Source organism: Schistocerca americana, chromosome 3, assembly GCF_021461395.2.
Source record: "Schistocerca americana isolate TAMUIC-IGC-003095 chromosome 3, iqSchAmer2.1, whole genome shotgun sequence".
Taxonomy (NCBI): domain Eukaryota; kingdom Metazoa; phylum Arthropoda; class Insecta; order Orthoptera; family Acrididae; genus Schistocerca; species Schistocerca americana.
The window spans coordinates 946,146,200-946,169,117 of NC_060121.1; the positions used below are offsets into that span (position 1 = coordinate 946,146,200).

Sequence of the window (22,918 nt, forward strand, 5' to 3'; positions counted from 1 at the left end):
GAAGGTTTTCGTTCAGAAACATTAAAATGAATTTTTTTGAAGGGGGTGTTTTCCACCTAAACGACCGCATGGGCACATATAAAAAATGTCTTATTTTGCTCCACAAAACATATTCAAAGCCAATCAAAATCGAAGTGTATCCCTTCGGAGGGTTTACTTGTTAGTAGACAACTATCAGTCTTTTGAGATACAGTAAGTTTTGTTAACATCTTCTCAAATTTAATTCCTGGGATGCGACACATTCTCAAACTCACCAAATAAGTTATATAAAAACTGGCAATTTTAGCCCCCGTCTTGGAAAAGTTTCTGTGGACAACCATATATGCTTTCTATCATACTTGTACTAAAAATTGTAAATTCTCCCAGGATCGTTTGCGAAAAGGAACAAAACTGAAGGAAGAGAGGAAGAACATAAGTCTACTCGAGCATAAAACAGATGTGTTGTAGTGCTTTGAGAATGTTCCCGTGAATTCTAGAATCACTCGGCCTTCTACCGTCTAGAACACACGATATTTTAAATATAAGTGTGAGACAGCCTATCTACTGCGAGTCGCCTGTCTATGTGTGTATGTCCGAAGTGTGTAATAAGAAGACCGTAGACATGGCGGTCGGACGGCTCCGACAAGTGTTTGCCGGTAGCGCCATGGAAGCCGTAGTTAAATAACAAGGAGTCTTTATGTATTCTGCGCTGTTTTATAACTTTGACTATTGTTGTGAAAAAAAAAGAACATTTAAAATACTGTTCATTATAGTTCGTTTTGGACATGGAGAGAATAAGACCTGTTTTCAGATTCAGAACGAGAATGGACGTGGGTTTTAAGCCAACCTTTTCTTATGAGTAAATGAACTCTGTTTTTAACCTTTGGACACGCGAAGAGACGTACTTGATAGTGTTTGTTTAGGTAGAGAATGAGTTTTGTAAGGATTTGATGTTCAAATATACGTAGTGAAGTTAAGCAAAAGAAACTGCGTACGTCTGCTTATTTTTATAAATAGAAAGAGTCTTGAGAAATTACTGTTCCTAGCAGATATACTTCGGAGAAGAAGAGAAAAGGAAGTTGCAGCAGCAAGCTAACCACCAAGGAAAGTCGGCTGACCGTCTCAAATAAGTCTATCGTTAAGGAAGTGGGATTTTGCACACATACTTCGCCACTTTAAGTCGTCCAAACCGTTAGTGTGTATAGATTCGCATCTGAAGCCTTCGTAGCCCCTTCAGCGCACGAGAAATTTCAATATTGCTGTCAGTCTTTTGCGTGGTGTTACAGTTTCTCTCATGATGCATCCTGCTTTTTAACAGAAAACGTTGCAAGTAAATGGAGGGTTACACATGTTTTTTTTTCTAGCTCTGAAATAATTATAGGAATCATATTGCACTTACTGACAACATCAATTCCTGTCGTGTTTCAAACTGGTTGTTTTTGACAAGTGCGAAGTCTTTTCCGGTTATTTATGGGTGGGACCTTTTCTCAGCCATTGTTCTTATGCCACGTTACATGCCAACAGACGGGGCAGCTTCATTAACGATGCAGTCACGGGCACGTGCAAACACGATACTTCCTCTCTGTCATTCTGTCATGTCTCTGCGTCGACACACCTTTGAGCACTGAGTCCATACAACCTACTGGCAGACTGGAAGAGCTAAACGTTTCTACCAAGCTGCTGCCTGGCTTTGCGCTGGTCTTAACACGAACTTGGCTTTGTTAACCTCCCACATTTATGAGGTCCGTGAGAAAACTAATGAGACTCATTTTTTTATCTAACAAAATTTTATTTTATTTTTTTCAAACAGTTTTGTCCTCTCCAAAGTAGTTTCCTTCAGCAGTTGTACACCAGTCTTGGTAGCAGCGCTGACTTCAACTGGTAAGGCCTTTGAAATGTTGCCCACGTTCTTTTGAATGTACTCCAGAGTTCCAAAGAGACGTCCTTTGAATACATTTTTCAACTGCGGGGAAAAAGAGTCACAAGGACTCGGATCAAGTGAATAAGTGGCCTGTGGAAAAACCGGGAATGACTTCTGAGGGCAAAAATTACGTAATGGAAATGGCCGCGTGACGTAAGGCGTTGTCATGATGCAGCACCCACTTGTCTTCATTGTCCAGCCTCATTCGATTCACCCTTTGCCCGAGCCTTTCAAGGACATCTTTGTAAAACACTTAGTTGACAGTTGTCCTAGAGGAACAAATTCTTTATGCACGGCACCCGCAAATCCGCATTGTTTTGATCATTGATTTTCTCATTCGAGCCCTTTTTCGGTTGAGGAGACCCAAATTCTGCACAAACCTTCCGCATGTGCAAAATTTTGTCAAAATTTGATGTATGGTGAAAGTGTGTAACAGGTCACTCATCATCCTTATTGTTAAAAGTCGGTTTCATCTCTCAGCGGTACGCACACGTTCGACATTTACATCGGATTTTTGATGTTGAAGGTCTCCATGAGCGAGGTTCATCTTCAATGTGTTCTCGTCCTTCCAAATATGATTTGTGGCAGCGAAAAAGCTGTGCTCTTGGAAAGGTATGTTCCCCATAGGCCTGTCTCAACTTTCGAAAGGTTACATTCGCGGATTTCCCAAGGTTAACACAAAACTTGATGGCATAACCTTCCCCTAAATTCCGCGGATCCATTTTCGTAACTTCATTCATTGCGCTCTCAAAAATAACATGATGGCGGTAAGGAGCTGATACTCGGACTGAGCATCTGAAATGGATGAACACACCAGTCTAAACAAGTAGAACAACACAGTGTCGCCAGTCTCATAACTTTTCTCTCACACCTCGTATTACTCTCATATTTGCGCTTTGTAGGTTTGGTTGATTATTCATCTCTGTACTTTAGCGACAGTCTTGTAAGAAGAGTAATTCCATTCCGCCTCACATTGCTGGAGGCTTTGCATAGGTTCACAAATGCTAGGAAAAATCTTTTTCTTCATTCTGTCTTCAATTATTAGGTCGTATTTAAAAACAATTTATGTTTGTTTTTTGATGCATTAGACTATCAGATAAATCATAAACCAGTTACCTGCGAACATCATTACGTACAACTTAACAGCTCGTCCCTGTTAGATGCAAAATACAGGGTGCCTACACCGTAGTTCCCTAATTTGTGAGGCAATTTAAAAATAGTAAATCTTTCTTTGTTTCAGGTCTGACTCATCCGTTGGGTGCAGAAGGGCTAAGATGCTGCCTACATTCGTACAACATCTGACGCACTTTCATTGTTGAATTGTTGTCCGTAGAAGCGGAAATGGTCTCAGTGCAGGAGAAGGCACAAACTGTGCTTTGGTACGCAGTTTAAATCCATTGTTATGGTGCAAAGGCAAATTCGTGGTGTTTACAGGTAAGCAGCACCAGACGCCAAGAGCATAACAGCATAGCACAGTCGGTTTCTGGAAACTGGTAGCATTACAAAGGGCCATGGAGGAGGTTAAGAATATCCGCCAAACATTACAACTAAGTCCACGAAAATCAGTTCGCCAACCTTCACGACAACTTCAGAAGCCTCATGCAACTCTTTATAAAGTCCTCAGATACTGCAGGCCATAAAGCCTGATGACAATCAGGCGACGATACGAATTTGCATGTGAAATACTTAAGCGAATCGACCAGAGTCTTGTGTAATGTTTTCCGACGAGGTCACATTCTACACCACCGGCCATTAAAATTGCTACACCAATAAGAAATGCAGATGATAAACGGGTATTCATTGGAGAAATTAATTATACTAGAACTGACATGTGATTACATTTTCACGTAGTTTGGGTGCATAGGTCCTGAGAAATCAGTATCCAGAACAACCACCTCTGGCCGTAATAACGGCCTTGATACACCTGGGCATTGAGTCAAACAGAGCTCGGATGGCGTGCACAGGTACAGCTGCCCATGCAGCTTCAACACTATACCACAGTTCATCAAGAGTAGTGACGGCGTATTGTGACGAGCCAGTTGCTCGGCCCCCCATTGACCAGACGTTTTCAATTGGTGAGAGATATGGAGAATGTGCTGGCCAGGGCAGCAGTCGAACATTTTCTGAATCCAGAAAGGCCCGTACAGGACCTGCAACATGCGGTCGTGCATTATGCTGCTGAAATGTAGGGTTTCGCAGAGGTCGAATGAAGGGTGGAGCCACGGGTCGTAACACATCTGAAATGTAACGTCCACTGTTCAAAGTGCAGTCAATGCGAACAAGAGGTGACCGAGGCGTGTAACCAATGGCACCCATACCATCACGCCGGGTGATACGCCAGTATGGCGATGACGAATACACGCTTCCAATGTGCGTTCACCGCGATGTCGCCAAACACGGATGCGACCATCATGATGCTGTAAACAGAACCCGGATTCATCCGAAAAAATGACGTTTTGCCATTCGTGCACTCTGGTTTGTCATTGAGTACACCATCGCAGGTGCTCCTGTCTGTGATGCAGCGTCAAGGGTAACTGCAGCCACTGTCTCCGAGCTGATAGTCCATGCTGCTGCAAACGTCGTCGAACTGTTCGTGCAGATGACTGTTGTCTTGCAAACGTCCCCATATGTTGACTCAGGGATCGAGACGTGGCTGCACGATTCGTTACAGCCATGCGGATAAGATGCCTGTAATCTCGACTGCTAGTGATACGAGGGCGTTGGGATCCAGCACGGCGTTCCGTATTACCCTCCTGAACCCACCGATTCCATATTCTGTTAAAAGTCATTGGATGTCGACCAACGCGAGCAGCAATGTCGCGATACGATAAACCTCAATCGCGGTAGGCTACAATCCGACCTTTATCAAAGTCGGAAACGTGATGGTATGCATTTCTCCTCCTTACACGTGGCATCGCAACAACGTTTCACCAGGCAACGCCGGTCAACTGCTGTTTGTGTATGAGAAATCGGTTGGAAACTTTCCTCATGTCAGCACGTTGTAGGTCTCGCCACCGGCGCCAACCTTGTGTGAATGCTCTGAAAAGCTAATCATTTGCATATCACAGCATCTTGTTCCTGTCGGTTAAATTTCGCGTCTGTAGCACATCATCTTCGTGGTGTAGCAATTTTAATGGCCAGTAGTGTATTTGTCTGGAACTGTGAAACGCATAACATTGGAATTTGGTGGTCGCAGAATGCACACAGTGTCAGGGAAATGATAAGAGAGAGCCTGATAGTGAACATTTGGTGTGGCCTCGCGTGTTACAAGATAATTGGACCATTCTTCTTTGCTGAAACAACTGTTTAAGGAACGACGTACCTAGGGCATGCTGGAGATCTTTCTTTCCCCAGGTTGAAGACTTGCAGTCAGACCTTTGGTTTCAACAAGATGGTGCTGCACCTCACTAGTCGCTGGATGTTCGGAAAGCTCTAAATGCATTTTCAGGACGCGGGTTAGGACGCGGTGCACCCATGAATTGGCCTCCACGTCCTCCTGACATCACACTGTTGGATTCTCTTTCATTGTGGATTCTTTTTCTTCGGGCATGTTGCAGCGAACCCGGAAGGAAATTGGAAACAAACTCGAAATTCATGTCACCGGAGGGGCTCAGGTGGATGTGTTTTGATCTTTTGTTGTAATTTTTTCAAAACCTATCTTCACATGCAACCAATAAATTTCGGTGTAGACACCCTGTATATTCAAACACGAATTACGAAAAATCTGTGCTGTTATCTTTGGTTAAAGGGCCGCCACCTCCTCATCGTATCGAACGACAGTACTGCGAGTACCTGGATGGTAGGCAGTAGTCGGAAACTATGGTTTTCTCATCATTTAACCCGATCATCAGAAGTTCTATTTGTTACTTCGGTGAGTTTCCTCCGGTCCCCTCTGACCTCCGGATACAACCGGTTGGGATGGGGGGGGGGGGGGGAAGGAAGGTGGATGGGTGGATGGGGAAGACAGAAGTCGGAAGCGCCAAATGTGGTTTATGTGGCTTGCCAGTGGGCTCGTCAGCCGGCAGCCGGGCAGATCGGTGCTAGCAGCTGGGTACAGCCGCAGCCGCAGCCGCCACTATGCCTCTTCTCGTACTGCCGCTCCTGTTGTGCCTCGCGGCCGCCTTCTCTCCGTTCTACGACGTCCCGCAGCCGATGATAGAAGCCCTCAAGCCGCGAGGACTCCGGATATCCATACCAGGTGAGCCAGCCGCCCAGGCGCCTCGCATTGCGGCCGTCAACCGGCGCCCCGGTTGATGCCATGTTGCTTGACTTTCACAAGGCAATCACTATTCATCATACAATGATGGCTTTTACGACCGCATGTTTCAGCTGCTGAGAATTTTTCCGGGTTGTATGGCCGTGGTCCATGGAACTCTTCAATCCCTGACGTTGGACATCTTAAGATGTCCAACGTAGCCTTGGATGAAACGTCAGGGATTGAAGAGTTCCATGGACCACGGCCATACAACCCGGAAAAATTCTCAGCAGCTGAATCACTACTCAGTACTACAGGTCAGTCAACAACGTACGAGAATGCGATTTTCACTCAGTAGCGGAGTGTGCGCTGATATGAATCTTCCTGGCACATTAAAACTGTGTGCCGGACTGAGACTGGAACTCGGGACCTTTGCCTTTCGCGGGCAAGTTCTCTCGCTTCGGCACACAGTTTTAATCTGCCAGGAAGTTTCATATCAGCGCACACCCCGCTGCAGAGTGAAAATCTCATTCTGGAAACATCCCCCAGGCTGTGACCAAGCCATGTCTCCGCAGTATCCTTTCTTTCAGGAGTGCTAGTTCTGCAAGGTCCGCAGGAGAGCTTCTGTAAAGTTTGGAAGGTAGGAGACGAGGTATTGGCAGAAGTAAAACTGTGAGAACGGGGCGTGAGTCGTGCTTGGATAGCACATATGGTAGAGCACTTGTCCGCGAAAGGCAAAGGTCCCGAGTTCGAGTATCGGTCCGGCACACAGTTATAATCTGCAAGGAAGTTTAACAACCTACGAGATTACCAGATACCGGACCAGAGTTTCTGATTGGATTCAGGACATATTAGCACTCAGTACTTAATCCTAAACGGGACGAAATCGACAGACGTAAACATACCGCAAGGGCACGTTGTGGCGCCACTACAGCTTTCAATATAGGATAATTCAGTTGCCCTTACCGATGTAGTTTTATGCAACCCTCAATTCTGTACCTGGCCTTCAAAAACCACGCGTAAGATTCTCATTTTCAGTCGCTAGCTACGCACAAACTATTAGTCTTACAGAAAAAATGAACAAGACCTTTTTTTGTAGAATATTTCATGTAGTTACGTTTTGTACTGAGATACGGTTTCTCTAGCGGCCGTAGTATTCGACTTATTCTACAAAAAAGTCCAAAAATGACCTTAAAAAAATACCTACACCCTCACCCACACTCATCTCTCACTAGTCGGGTTTCTAGTATGTTGTTCGTGGCATTACCTTCTAAAACTCATTCCGCACAGCCCATGAGGGCCCGAAGGTACCGACTGGCCGCCGTGCCATCCTCACCCCACAGGCGTCACTGGATACGGATGTGGAGCGGCATGTGGTCAGCACTCCGCTCTCCCGGCCGTATGTCAGTTGCCGGGACCGTAGCAGCTACTTCCCGATCAAGTAGCTCCTCAGTTTGCCTCACAAGGGCTGAGTGCATCCCGCTTGCCAACAGCGCTCGGCAGACCGGATTGTCACGTCACCCACCCAAGTGCTAGCCCAGCCCGACAGCGCTTAACTTCGGTGATCTGACGGGAACCGGTGTTACCACTGCGGCAAGGCTGTTGGCGCATTACCTGCCACAATTGTATAAAATTTCCGACTACACGAACTAATCCTGATATTCGATCTTCTTTGGTCTCTACTGAGTGGGCTATCACGCCGCCAGCATAGTCGTTTGTTTCGTTAACATTATTAAACATACCCTTGAGTGCAATGAGAGAAAAACGACTTTTGAAAACATTACGCTGAAACAAATTACGTTCACAGTTCGATCCAAATTTATAACTTACAGGCAACGTAGTTTCTTAGCCAGAAGGCCTGACGGATACAAAAATCAAACCTTTTACTTTCGGCTGTTAAAGTTCCGAAAAATATTAGGTAAAATTTACATAAACGTCAACTCTACAATTTGTCAGTGATGCTCGACTAAGCCAGTGGTGTAATAAGGCTAGTCAGTGAAGCACAAAATAAGTCGAATGTGGGAAATAATTCGTACAGTCTCAAATTTTTGTACATTGACAGGAGGTTCAAATGGTTCAAATGGCTCTGAGCACTATTGGACTTAACTTCTAAGGTCATCAGTCCCCTAGAACTTAGAACTACTTAAACCTAACTAACCTAAGGGCATCACACACATCCATGCCCGAGGCAGGATTCGAACCTGCGACCGTAGCGTTCGCGCGGTTCCAGACTGTAGCGCCTTTAACCGCTTGGCCACCCCGGCCGGCCATTGATAGGAGGGAGTGGTATGAAAAACAGACTAACAGTCCTGACCGGTGGGGCTGAGCGTGGGACTGGGGATCTTGAATGATTAAAAAATTACGGTCCCTAGCGAAAATATATCCAAGTACAAAATTTGATTACATTAAATTCCCTCCAAACAGGAGCTGTTCATTTTTTCGATAGGTCTAATTGTTTGCGCGTAGCGGGCGAAAGAATACGAAAATCTAGTTTGCGGTTTTTGAAGTCGAGATATAACACTGCGGGCTTCCTAAAACTACATCAGTAGGGGCAGTTGACTCATCCTGTATGCAGTGTGGTCCATTGATCGTGACGGGGCCAAACATCTCACGAAATAAGCGTCAAACGAAAAAACTACAAAAAACGAAACTCGTCTAGCTTGAAGGGGGAAACCAGATGGCGCTATGGCTGGCCCGCTGGATGGCGCTGCCATAGGTCAAACGGATATCAACTGCGTTTTTTAAAAATAGGAACCCCCATTTTTATTACATATTCGTGTAGTACGTAAAAAAATATGAATGTTTTAGTTGGACCACTTTTTTCGCTTTCTGATAAATGGCGCCGTAATAGTCACAAACGTATAAGTACGTGGTATCACGTAACATTCCTCCAGTGCGGACGGTATTTGCTTCGTGATACATTACCCGTGTTTCAATGGACCGTTTACCAATTGAGGAAAAGGTCGATATCGTGTTGATGTATGGCTATTCTGATCAAAATGCCCAACGGGCGTGTGCTATGTATGCTGCTCGGTATCCTGGACGACATCATCCAGGTGTCCTGACCGTTCGCCGGATAGTTCAGTTATTTAAGGAAACAGGAAGTGTTCAGCCACATGTGAAACGTCAACCACGATCTGCAACAAATAATGATGCCCAAGTAGATGTTTTAGCTGCTGTCGCGGCTAATCCGCACATCAGTAGCAGACAAATTGCGCGAGAATCGGGAATCTCAAAAACGTCGGTGTTGAGAATGCTACATCAACATCGATTGCATCCGTACCATATTTCTATGCACCAGAAATTGCATGGCGACGACTTTGAACGTCGTGTACAGTTCTGCCACTGGGCACAAGAGAAATTACTGGACGAAGACAGATTTTTTGCACGAGTTCTATTTAGCGACAAAGCGTCATTCACCAACAGCGGTAACGTAAACCGGCATAATATGCACTATTGGGCAACGGAAAATACACGATGGCTGCGACAAGTGGAACATCAGCGACCTTGGCGGGTTAATGTATGGTGCGGCATTATGGGAGGAAGGATAATTGGCCCCCATTTTATCTATGGCAATCTAAATGATGCAATGTATGCTGATTTCCTGCGTAATGTTCTACCGATGTCACTACAAGATGTTTCACTGCATGACAGAATGACCATATACTTCCAACATGATGGATGTCCGGCACATAGCTCGCGTGCGGTTGAAGCGGTATTGAATAGCATATTTCAAGAGAGGTGGATTGGTCGTCGAAGCACCATACAATGGCCCGCACGTTCATCGGATCTGACGTCCCCGAATTTCTTTCTGTGGGGAAAGTTGAAGGATATTTGCTATCGTGATCCACCGACAACGCGTGACAACATGAGTCAGCGCATTGTCAATTCATGTGCGAACATTACGGAAGGCGAAGTACTCGCTGTTGAGTGGAATGTCGTTACACGTACTTCCAAATGCACTGAGGTTGACGGACATCATTTTGAGCATTTATTGCATTAATGTGGTATTTACAGGTAATCACGCTGTAACAGCATGCGTTCTCACAAATATGTTCACAAAGGTATATCACATTTGAACAAACGAAATAAGATAGTTTTAACGTACCTACGTTCTGTATTTTAATTTAAAAACCTACCCGTTACCAACTGTCCGTCTAAAATTGTGTGCCATATGTTTGTGACTATTACAGCGCCATATATCACAAAGCGAAAAAGTGATCCAACTAAAACATTCATATTTCTTTACGTACTACACGAATATATAATAAAAAAAGGGGTTCCTATTTTTAAAAGCCTCGTGATGACTGGGTGTTGTGTGATGTCCTTAGGTTAGTTAGGTTTAAGTAGTTCTAAGTTCTAGGGGACTGATGACCATAGATGTTGAGACCCATAGTGCTCAGAGCCATTTGAACCAATTCAATTTTTAAAAAACGCAGTTGATATCCGTTTGACCTATGGCAGCGCCATCTAGCGGGCCAACCATAGCGCCATCTGGTTTCACTCTTCAAGCTAGACAAGTTTCTTTCTTTGTAGTTTTTTCGTTTGACACTTATTTCGTGAGATATATGGCCCTGTCACGACAAGTGGACCACCCTGTATACAACTGATCCAATGGATGCCGCTCGAAGTTCCCTGCGGCTTTTCGCAGACGTTGCTGTTGCCTGCAGGATGGTTGCAGCTCTGGAAGACGACCTGCAGAGTATCGACGAATTCTGCTGGGCATGGTAGATGACTTTGAACGCAAATAAATATAACACATTTCATACAAAAAAGCCAAGACGTCCATTATTGTTGCACAACGCTATTAGCAATAAATCGCTCTTAACTGAAACAACTATAAAATCGTCCAGTGCGACCTAAATTTGAATGACCATGGTTCAAATTGTTCAAATGGTTCAAATGGCTCTGAGCACTATGGGACTTAACATCTGTGGTCATCAGTCCCATAGAACTTAGAACTACTTAAACCTAACTAACCTAAGGACATCACACACGTCCATGCCCGAGGCAGGATTCGAACCTGCGACCGCAGCAGTCGCGCGGTTCCGAACTGAGCGCCTAGAACCGCTAGACCACCGCGGCCGGCGGAATGTCCATGGAAAACTAGTTATAGGAAAATCAGATGCCAGACTGAGGTACAATGATAGGCGTCCACAAGGGTGAGATGGGATTGGGTGGGGTGGGGGGCGGCAAATGAGGTCAATTTCCCCGTCCTACAGTCTGAAACAGAAACACAAACTTTTTATTCATTGCGGAGTTCTCATTTATTACGATTCTGTGATTATATTAAACCTATTCTATTCTATTATACAGTACCCAGACTATTCAGCCATTACGTAGCCGAGTGTGATAGGAAATACTGTGATCTTTGCAGTCGCTGCATAATTTTTTATTTCTTCGCTTGGCGAGGTATAACCTTGTGGGTTGCGTGCAAAAACATCGGTAGGTGCAGCTGAACCAGCCTGTATAAACAAATGATCTGGTGTATAGCACCCGAAGCTGCCTGTAGTAAATTAAGCCATTTCCTTTGGCTCGGTCGTGGTTTCGGCGTCGTGTTACAATGAAGACGATTGTGAATCGTTGCAGAACAGCTCCAAATTAAAGTCCTTTAACATTTCTCTGCCGTTTCCTCGTAACCGGCCTTACTGTGTACCAGCAAAGGAAGCGTCCAACAATCGGTACGGGGAGTCAGTCGCCAGTTCCTCGGACATCCCTCTCCTCCCACATCGGTACAACGTAAACATGGATGTAGTATACCAAGCCGGCATCGGTCGTAGATTCTCAAAAGCACATTGCACAGTTTAATTAGCACAGTTGTAGACTGCAGAGCATATAACAAAGTACATAGTGATACATAGCAGAGATGTTTTTGTATCATTTATGAACCCAAATGCATCATTCGGAAGTAAAAAACATGCCGTTTCTTGCACTAGTAATGAAAACCAAAACAGCATGAAATTTTAGTGACATCTCTGGGAGCTGTCACGTTCTCGAAAACGACGGAACGGCAATATTACTCGATAGGCAGAGACTGAATTGTAAAATTCTGCAATATACCACCGGCAGTGTAGCTCAACAAACTGTCAAACAGAGGATACGACGACTGTCTTGGTTCGATGAAAGGGTTGTTGAGAGACAGTTCTGCCCTCCCCTTCCCCCTCTCCCCCCAACCGCCCCTCCAGATTTTAGTGTAATTTTTGGAAGCTTACGAAACAAATTTAGGCGTATGCTCGGCCAGAATTATACTTAACATCAACTACACGGAATATTTAGCATTTTTCACACATTTATTAAACTGTGACTGCCAGTGAAACATAGGAAGTAGATGACATAACTATGTAATCCTTTAACGTGATCAGATGTGATTTCTTGTAAGCGAACAACGTGAAAGCATAGGGTATGAAAGAAATACAGTTACAAAAAATTTGCCGGTTGGGGGGAGAATGGATGGGCTGAGGAAGAGGAATTCATTGCACCAAGAGGAGAACTAAATACATAAATCCTTCGTTTTTCTTCTTGTGTTGCGCTCTAGTTCACACACAACCGTTCAAACACCAGTGGACTGTGTCAAACACCTTTTCTTTTTGTGGGAGTGGCAATTGATCCTATGTAACGAAAAGTGAGAAGTCATCCACATGAATACTAAAAGTAATCTGTTAAATTTTGGTTACATGATATATCACACAAATCTAAAGGCTGTCAATTCAACTAAATATCTAGGATTACAATTACGAAGAACTTAGATTTGAATTTGACTGCTTTTCACAATGTTGAGGACCATCTAATTTAGAATCTGTGGAAGGAACATTACAAATCAGTTCTTTCGCAATTTGTTTTAGGTATTTTTGTTTGTCTGGTACCTCTCACATCCTCGTGGATCTCCACACGGTGTGTCTATGAAACGAACAGAGCATGAAACCTAATCTCTGATTTGCTATTACTCTTTACCGGCACATTCTGAGTCACATCTTACCTAGATTATTTTGTTGCTCGTTCAAAAATGGTTCAAATGGCTCTGAGCACTATGGGACTTAACATCTATGGTCATCAGTCCCCTAGAACTTAGAACTACTTAAACCTAACTAACCTAAGGACAGCACACAACACCCAGCCATCTCGAGGCAGAGAAAATCCTTGACCCCGCCGGGAATCGAACCCGGGAACCCGGGCGTGGGAAGCGAGAACGCTACCGCACGAACACGAGATGCGGGCTGTTGATCGTCGCTAAATGGGAAACCATCTACAAAACACCGGTTCACTCAGTCTTCCTTCGTCGTAAACGTCGGATATTAGACAGTGAATGTATGACATATTTCATGGTTTCAAGCGACGGATCGTGCTCTGAACTTCACATACGACCACTGTTTCTGTCGCGCACATCTTTATAGACACGTGTCACCAATGTTGCGCGACGTTCAACTAATTGCAAATGGCGCCTGTTTGTCATCCAACACAACCTTCGCGCAATACAGGTCCAAAATATCAGTGACGTCACCATCAACCAATGGAAATGTTTCTGACAATAAACAGAAATAATTTAAGCAAAGGGCATGTCGATTGTGTTCACTTTTTTCAGACAGTAGTGGAAGCGGTTAGCGGGATCGTAGTTTTCAGCTACGCTTACGTATCGGCAGTTGTGTCAGACATCCGTGTACGTTTGTTGCAATAACATGTAAAGGAAAGTGACAGTCACGCACAGAACAGGAAAACGTGCTCTGGCTTCAAGGATGTGGTCAGGCTGTGGAGACGCGTTTTCCGTTCCAGGCAGGACAGGCGGGCAACATGGCGACAGCCTGAGGATCCGTCTCAGCAGATTTGCGACAGCAAAAAGTGCTCACCGGAAGAGAGCAGCATTTACGGTCAGAGAATCAATGATCTTCCGATTTTTGGTGTAAAGGAATGTAGCGATTACTCGTAACAATTGATTGCATAGCAGTCTGGGTTCAGACCCGCAAATGTTCAAGTCCTGTTCTCAAGTTTAAGACAAACTTGGAGGAAGGTTTCCAGAAGATGTTAATTACTAGTACTGCAGTGGTAGAACAGTTGGCGGCATGTGACACTATACATCTAACACGACTTGTAAATCTATATACAACTTTCTCGCACGACCATTTGATTTGTGCGAGGGGAGCACAATAAGTAATACAACACATTTTTGTGAAAGCAGGTTGAATCTGTTGAGGATTTCGATAATCATACACTACTGGTCATTAAAATTGCTACACCAAGAAGAAATTCAGATGATAAACGGGTATTCATTGGACAAATATATTATACTAGAACTGACATGTGATTACATTTTCACACAATTTGGGTGCATAGATCCTGAGAGGTGGGAATTTAAGGAGATGGGACCTGGATAAACTGAAAGAACCAGAGGTTGTACAGAGTTACAGGGAGAGCATAAGGGAACAATTGACAGGAATGGGGGAAAGAAATACAGTAGAAGAAGAATGGGTAGCTTTGAGGAATGAAATAGTGAAGGCAGCAGAGGATCAAGTAGGTAAAAAGACGAGGGCTAGTAGAAATCCTTGGGTAACAGAAGAGATACTGAATTTAGTTGATGAAAGGAGAAAATACAAAAATGCAGTAAGTGAAGCAGGTAAAAAGGAACATAAACGTCTCAAAAATGAGATCGACAGGAAGTGCAAAATGGCTAAGCAGGGATGGCTAGAGGACTCTCCTCCGAAGAAAAAGTTCAAGGCTGCACCCTGAGCCGGTAAAGTCATGGTGACGGTCTTCTGGGACTCATGATGCAGCGATCAACTCCGAAGTGTATTTCGCTACCATCAGGAAACTGAAGAAACAGCTCCAGCAGGTTCGTGGCCACAAAAATGAAAACAAACTTCTCCTTCTCCACGGCACCGCAAAGCAGTCTGTGCACTCGAGAGGAGCGCAAAAATCTTCATTGGGCCGTTCCTCCTCATCCACCAGACAGCCCGGGCCTCGCACCTTCCGACTTTTACCTCTTTCGACCAATGACGGATGCACTCCGCGGAGACCAGTACGTAGATGATGGGAAGGTTATTGATGCTGCAACACATTAGCCCTGGCGTCCACCACCAGTGCGGTACCATGCGGGCATACAGACACTCCCAGTAATGTGGCGTTACCGCCGTCGCATTCAACGGAGATTATGTTCAAAAATAGGTTCAAAATGGTTCAAATGGCTCTGAGCACTATGGGACTTAACATCTGAGGCCATCAGTCCCCTAGAACTTAGAACTACTTAAGCCTAACTGACCTAAGGACATCACACACATCCATGCTCAAGGTAGGATTCGAACCTGCGACCGTAGCAGTCTCGCGGTTCCGGACTGAAGCGCCTAGAACCGCTCGGCCACCGCGGCCGGCTTCAAAAATAGGGTTTTGTAGCAAAAATAGTGTGGAATAATACACTACTGGCCATTAAAATTGCTGCACCACGAAGATGACGTGCTACAGACGCGAAATTTAACCGACAGGAAGAACATGCAGTGATACGCAAATGATTAGCTTTTCAGAGCATTCATACAAGGTTGGCGCCGATGGCGACACCTACAACGTGCTGACATGAGGAAAGTTTCCAACCGATTTCTCATACACAAACAGCAGTTGACCGGCGTCGCCTGGTGAAACGTTGTTGTGATGCCTCGTGTAAGGAGGAGAAATGCGTACCATCACGTTTCCGACTTTGATAAAGGTCGGATTGTAGCCTATCTCGATTGCGGTTTATCGTATCGCGACACTGCTGCTCGCGTTGTTCGAGATCCAATGACTGTTAGCAGAATACGGAATCGGTGGGTTCAGGAGGGTAATACGGAACGCCGTGCTGGATCCCATCGGCCTCGTATCACTAGCAGTCGAGATGACAGGCATCTTATCGGCATGGCTGTAACGAATCGTGCAGCCACGTCTCGATCCCTGAGTCAACAGATGGGGACGTTTGCAAGACAACAACCATCTGCACGAACGTTTGCAGCAGCATGGACTATCAGCTCGGAGACCGTGGCTGCAGTTACTCTTGACGCTGCATCACAGACAGGAGTGCCTGCGATGGTGTACCCGACGACGAACCTGTGTGCACGAATGGCAAAACGTCATTTTTTCGGATGAATCCAGGTTCTGTTTACAGCATCATGATGGTCGCATCCGTGTTTGGCGATATCGCGGTGAACGCACATTGGAAGCGTGTATTCGTCATCGCCATACTGGCGTAACACCCAGCGTGATGGAATGGGGTGCCGTTGGTTACACGTCTCGGTCACCTCTTTTTCTCATTGACGCCACTTTGAACAGCGGACGTTACATTTCAGATGTGTTACGACCCGTGGATCTACCTTTCATTCGATCCCTGCGAAACCCTATATTTCAGCAGGATAATACACGATCGCATATTGCAGGTCTTGTACGGGCCTTTCTGGATACAGAAAATGTTTGCCTGATGCCCTGGCCAGCACATTCTCCAGATGTCTCATCAATTGAAAACGTCTGGTCTATGGTGGCCGAGCAACTGCCTCGTCACAATAGGCCAGTCACTACTCTTGATGAACTGTGGTTTCGTGTTGAAGCTGCGTGGGCAGCTGTACCTGTACACGCCATCCAAGCTCTTTTGACTCAATGCCCATGCGTATCAAGGCCGTTATTACGGCCAGAGGTGGTTGTTCTGGGTACTGATTTCTCAGGATCTATGCACCCAAACTGCGTGAAAATATAATCACATGCCAGTTCTAGTATAATATATTTGTCCAATGAATACCCGTTTATCATCTGCATTTCTTCTTGGTGTAGCAATTTTAATGGCCAGTAGTGTTTAACATGTATGTGAAGTTAAATTTCGGTAACTACTGTCTTGTCATACCACAAATAATATTTCTGTATTGCTTGAAGGTATTAAACTGAACATTATTCTCGCATTACATTAAAAAAATCACACATCGCAATGGAGAAACATATTTCCAATCCACCCCTGTTCTTCCATGCGGGTATGTGTTCTCGTAAGTACAATGTAGCCACCGATTCATATCTTCTGTTCATGCTTTCTTCGCATCGATAATTTAACTTGTAAGTAGCCTATTTATATGTTTGTATGTTGGCAGCGCTATAGACTGCATTAATATCACTGACAGCACTGTGCGCCCTCTGTAAGAGACTCTGGCTGGTCGGACTCGCAGTTGAGTGTTAATAGTTACCAGTGTTGGAGGTTAGCAGTGTTAGCGCGAGCGGACGATTTGGACCTGTGTCCTCCGTGGAGATTTAGTACTGGTTGGACATGGATTGTAAAATGATGATTGATGTATCTCCTAATGTTTGGGAAATGGAATTATTGATGATTATATAATTTTGGAACTGGGTGTCACATGAGTAAGATAAAATCTGCTACATACATTGTTAGCTCTCCAACAAAATGTTTCTTTCGCTAACCACATGACAATTAGTACTTGGAGCCTATAGAAGTTAAAATCTTTTTATTTAGCTGGCTGTATGCTTGCTGTATTTGCTGTAGTTCGTGTCTTGAAGATGTTCTGTGAGGTAAGTGAGTCATGAAAAAGTGTAGTTTATTGTTAGCATTTCTTCTAATTCAGGGCCATTCTTTTGTGTTAATTATTTGCAGTCAGATTGCGTTGCTCTTGTATACTCTGGGTCATAAATGATTAAGATAAGTTTGAGTTGTATTTGTCAGGGAAAATTCTGTAGGTCAGTGTTGAAATGATAAAAACAAGTAAAGATACAGTAGGTTCAATTTCACTTAGCAGTTTAAGAAAGTTCAGTTGCATTCAACATTTTAAGTAAAAACGTGGAATTCTCAAACTGCTCCTACTCTGGACGTCCCAGCTATGCGGGGCTCTTGAAACGCACTCCGTAGGAATTTAGAGAAATACTGTCGGTATTTCGGATTGTTCACAATCTTTTGATGTCGTTCCTGTAAAAAGGTCCGAAAGTCCACCAAATTCTTTGGGCCATCTCTGAACAAATAGAGCATCGTCTGTCCTTGAAGCCAAGTTACGGCATTCGTTTTGATACGTGGGTAGTAAGTCCCATCTGGGAAGAATATAATCCCTGGTTTAATGTTGTGTTGTCCCATTTGGAGAAAAAAAGCGATGATTTGTGTCGCCAAACGCCACACTTCTGCCGAGGGGCCGCATATGAGGCGCTGTTTATCGCTGTCCAGAGTTTGGCACTGAGAGCACAATGGTGATTCTGTCATATTGCAAGGTGGCAGAATAACTGAAGGTCAATTTCGCATCTTACATAAATGTTTTATACATTGCAGCGGGAAGGTGAATATGACACCTAACTTACTTCGGCGGTAATGAGCAGATTTGCCTATAAGTATGTAATGTAAAAGGGATGACAATCGACGGTATTAACACTCCACTCCTATCTAATGCATGTTAATGAGCAGAAGTGAAACAAGCAGCGAGAGGGAACGTTTTGTGTGAAAGCAGGTGCAGGCAGAAGCAGAGGCCGCACCACGGGAGGCACCACAAAAACCTCTTAGGGGGTGTCCCATGGCAGCAGTCAGCGACTGGACAGGTGACGCATACTGGAGAGTAAGTAATGGGCCACCAGAAGTAGGACAGAAAGAAGTTTTACAAATCTGTGTTTCGGAATTCCAAATGGATATGAACAAAAACAGTGATGCAGTTGCGCACGTGAACAGCGAGCGGTCCATATGTGATCCATGCATATAACTTTCAGGCGTCTGGACTGGGCACAAAACGTCCGATTGGTGGAAAAGAACTAGGAAGGAGTAAAGTGCCGAGATTTCGACGCAGTTTAATGGTAGAGCTCTTGCGATTGGCAGAGAGTGTTTCCACAAAATAAGAGGAACGCTCCTATTGGTCGAAAAAAGCTGTGATGTGGAGAACGAAAGAACCCAGGTGGGAAGACAGTTCGGCTGCGAGAAAGACAAGAGTAAAATTTTCGGGGACTCTCATCCGAACTGGCGTCAAGTGCAGAACGGGGCACATAATTCTCTGTACGATGCAGAGGAGAAATTTGTGTGAACACTGTGGAAAAACGAACCAGCCAGTTAGTTAATAGTTCTTACGAGGACTGAGAGGACATTATAATATGCAATGCTGCTCCAGCCATGCGCGTGCATATCGCCATATTCCAAGACTAGGGATGAGTACATGCTTTCTCGCATAACGAGAAACATAGGGAGAGTTTCTGCTGGAAAAATCAGCAAAGGCATAATTAGTTTTTATAGGAATTTCAGAGGACGAGAGCAGCCATGCAGATGACGGCTCATCGCAGCTAAGGTAAATAGTGCGAGCAGAGGCGTAAACTTGTTGGTTCACCAGCTTGTGTCCACTGTAAACGTTGGGTAATCTTTTGCTCAACTTGTCACAAAACTAACCATCCTCCGTAGACTTGATTGTCATCCTAAATAATACCGAACTTTGGACTGGAATCGGATGATTTATCTTAGTGCTGGCCAACATCATGACGTACTTATAAGAATGATTTTGTAAAGAAACTTCTAGTTAAAATTTACCATTCTTGTGTTTAGGATTATTTCACTTTATGAGGATGAGATGCATACGTTTGACAACTGTCGTAACATTGTCACATTGTAAAATGTGTAAATGCTTGTATTTCCGTAATAAGATTGCAACATTAAACCAAAAACATTTAACAGCTTACACAGTTGTTGTTCTGTGCTCAAAACCTTACAATATGAATCGCATGGAGTCTGGATCGGCTGACATTTCTACCGTTAACTGTTAGGTACCACGTTGCACATGTCTCTGTGTCTAAGGAAACGTGGAGTATCGATCGCCATACTACTTGCCAATTGATCTGAGGACGCTTCCTCTCAATAGGATTGCTGTGTCGTCCGGCCATCTCCGGCCGTGGTGGCCGAGCGGTTCTATGCGCTACTGTCTGGAACCGCAGGTTCGAATCCTGCCTCGGGCATGGATGTTTGTGATATCCTTAGGTTAGTGAGGTTTAAGTAGTTCTAAGTTCTAGGGGACTGATGACCTCAGAAGTTAAGTCCCATAGTGCTAAGAGCCATTTGAACCATTTGTCGTCCGGTCGTTGGTATCCGATGTATGGCAAGCGCCGTTGGACGTCTGGTTTCAGACAGAGCCGTCTGAACGTAGCTTTACTCGTTAAAAACGTGCGTACATGCTGGAATGACTGAATGACTGGAAAATGTGCTGGACCGTCGCCGCCGCCACCATGCTCGTTTCGTCATCCGCAGTCGTCGGCTTTTCGACTGGCCTGTCCAGCTGTTGGGCGCTGTCACTATTCGGTGGGGCGTCATTCTGGAACACATTTGCATATGTGAGAGGGATAGACGTCGCCACAGATGTTGCTACAGTTTCACCTGTCGGTATCTGTGCAATTCTTCGTCGGAGACACGCTGAGCGAAAGTGGCTTTCTTGACCATAACCTGAGCAACTTTTCGACTGACCATCGTGAATGACTATAGCTCTGCAGCCTCCAATTGTGAGATAAGATGGCACATGTTTTGATAGCTCGATCCGTATTTGTGGCACACCATAAGTACCGGCTACATGGTAAAGGTTGTCCATTTTTCTGCTATGCGACTAAGTACCCGTCCATACGATTGTAACGTGTTAACCACGATCTCCGCCGGAACCTCAAATGCTCTTACAGTTCTCAATCCTAGTCTCGCATGATCAATTGCTATCGTTCCGGCATGGCCGCCTGAATGTTTAAATTTAACTCCATCTTTATGTAGGCGCACCATCTTGTCGCACACCGTGTCGTTGATCTGTTTGACGTAGACCACACTGCTTGTGATAGATAAGTGGATGCCAGTCATATCTTATGGTTCAATTTTAATTTCTTCACGTTTAAATCGTTCTATTTCGAATGCCTTCGGTAGTGCAAATTCATTATTAAAGCTGATCTTGAAAGTAGATTGTCGGTACGAATGAGCCATTCTATTTCGTAAGCGCAAGCACTGGCGAAGCCTAAAACGAAGTAAACAACCGCGTACGCGCCAAGCACAGCGGCAGGGACCTCAACAGACGGCCGAGCCGCACGACTGCGGAAGGGAGACTTGCCGCTACTGAGGGGCTCATTTGCTAGTGCCAGTGTGATGTCGTAGCTTACAAATGAGACACGGTGAGAAAATTAAGTTGTCTGTTAACTGAAACTTCCTGGCAAATTAAAACTGTGTGCCCGACCGAGACTCGAACTGGGGATCTTTGCCTTCCGCGGGCAAGTGCTCTACCAACTGAGCTACCGAAGCACGACTCACGCCCGGTACCCACAGCTTTACTTCTGCCAGTATCTCGTCTCCTACCTTCCTGTCTGTTAACTGGTTATTTATTAGCAGATTTCTGACACAGAAAATATGCTAGTCTCATATTGGCGAGATTTAAAGATGCTTTTAGACATCATAACGTCACTTCGAAGCCGTTTTGAAATTTTCACTCTTTCAAGAAATTTCTGAGATCGAGAAATACCATTGCAGATTAGGAAGATGCCATTTATTTCGATTAATACTGCCATTACCGCTATTAACTTCTTCATTGTGCTGCTGCTACGCTCACGGTTGAAGGAAGCACTTAGTGCTTTTTGGTCACATTTAGAAGCAGTTGCCCCAAAGACAGGTAAATACTTAATTCGAAGCAGGCGGTTACGGCGTTCTGTGGGAAGTGGACCGTAACAAGTAGTTATTTACATATTTCCGCGTCTAGGGAATACTTTTCAAGTTGGTATTGTCGGCATTGTAAAAGGAGTACAGCAGTGGGCCGAGCACCGACCCCTGCAGCACTGCACCTCGTATGGCCGTCGCGTCGATCTCCCGCCGTCTGTGCAGACATGAAATGTCCGTCCGGCGAGGTAGGAGTGGATCAGGTCTCCGTGCGAAGTCGGTTCCCCGTGTGCAAAGATTTTGTATACGAGGCAGTTGTGCCACACGAAGGGCCTGCAAACATCGACTAGCACCGCCCCAAGGTTCTCTCGCATCTCCAGTGCGCGCATGGCTTCTTCTACCAGCCGTGGCAGCTGGTGGGTGGTGGAATGTCCGCCCCTGAACCCAAACTGCTCGTCGGGAGTGAACGCCTCTTTTCGTCGTGGCGCAGCAGCCTCTTGATGTAGAGCCGCTCGAACACCTTCGAGAGGGACGGACGCAGGCTGCTGCGTCTGTAGCCGATGGCCAGACGAGCATCGTTGTCTGTCTTCGGTGCTGCCTCGATTTCCGCGTGCTTCCATACAGAAGGGAAGACTCCAGACCGAAGGATGTTGTCGAAAATGCCAGTCAGAATCCGACGGACTATCGCCTGCAGGTTATGCAGGAGGTGATGTCGACGCCATCAGCTTGTCCCGCTCTCTTGGTGTCCAGCGACCGCAGCTGTTCCGCCACCTCTTTTTCAACGACGAGAGCGATTTCGTCGTCCTCCCTTGCTGCCGGATGCGTCGGTAGCTCTTCCTCCAAATGGCGGATGTGATCCAGGTCGACGACATCGTCAACAGTGTACAGTCGGGGCCGATACTGAATGGATTTGATGGTATAAAATTTGATTTTTATTTTCCACTTGATGTCCGTCAGTACCTTCTGCCTGGCGGCTAGTTGCCGCAGATCCGTCACGTTGCAAAACCGGACAGAACCACTTTGTAACTCCCGTGTTGAACCATCAGCAGCTAAATTCGAGCGTTTCTGACGAGGTAACGCTACCGAACTGCGCATCTACGATTTTGCCGAACAATATGGAGGTTTGGACGTGGTCAAGTGGGGGTGGAACCGCGGCCAACCGCTGGGAGTGGACACGCCGTCCGCTCTCTTCTGCTGGCAGCTTCCGACCCGAGCAGACGCTCTCCTCTCCTGCAGCAGCCCATTCAGTTTCGGCGGC

At 45.3% G+C, this 22,918-nt stretch overlaps 1 protein-coding gene across 1 annotated transcript in view; it reads left to right on the forward strand.

The window, feature by feature from the left end:
• The first annotated feature begins 5,904 nt into the window (after positions 1-5,904).
• The window catches only part of LOC124607488 (beta-1,3-glucan-binding protein-like), a 128,483-nt gene continuing 111,469 nt past the window's right edge, over positions 5,905-22,918 (forward strand). The window contains exon 1 of the mRNA XM_047139860.1: positions 5,905-6,098. Coding sequence (XP_046995816.1) covers positions 5,978-6,098 — 121 coding nt within the window. The 5' untranslated portion in view covers positions 5,905-5,977. The remainder of the gene's footprint in view (positions 6,099-22,918) is intronic.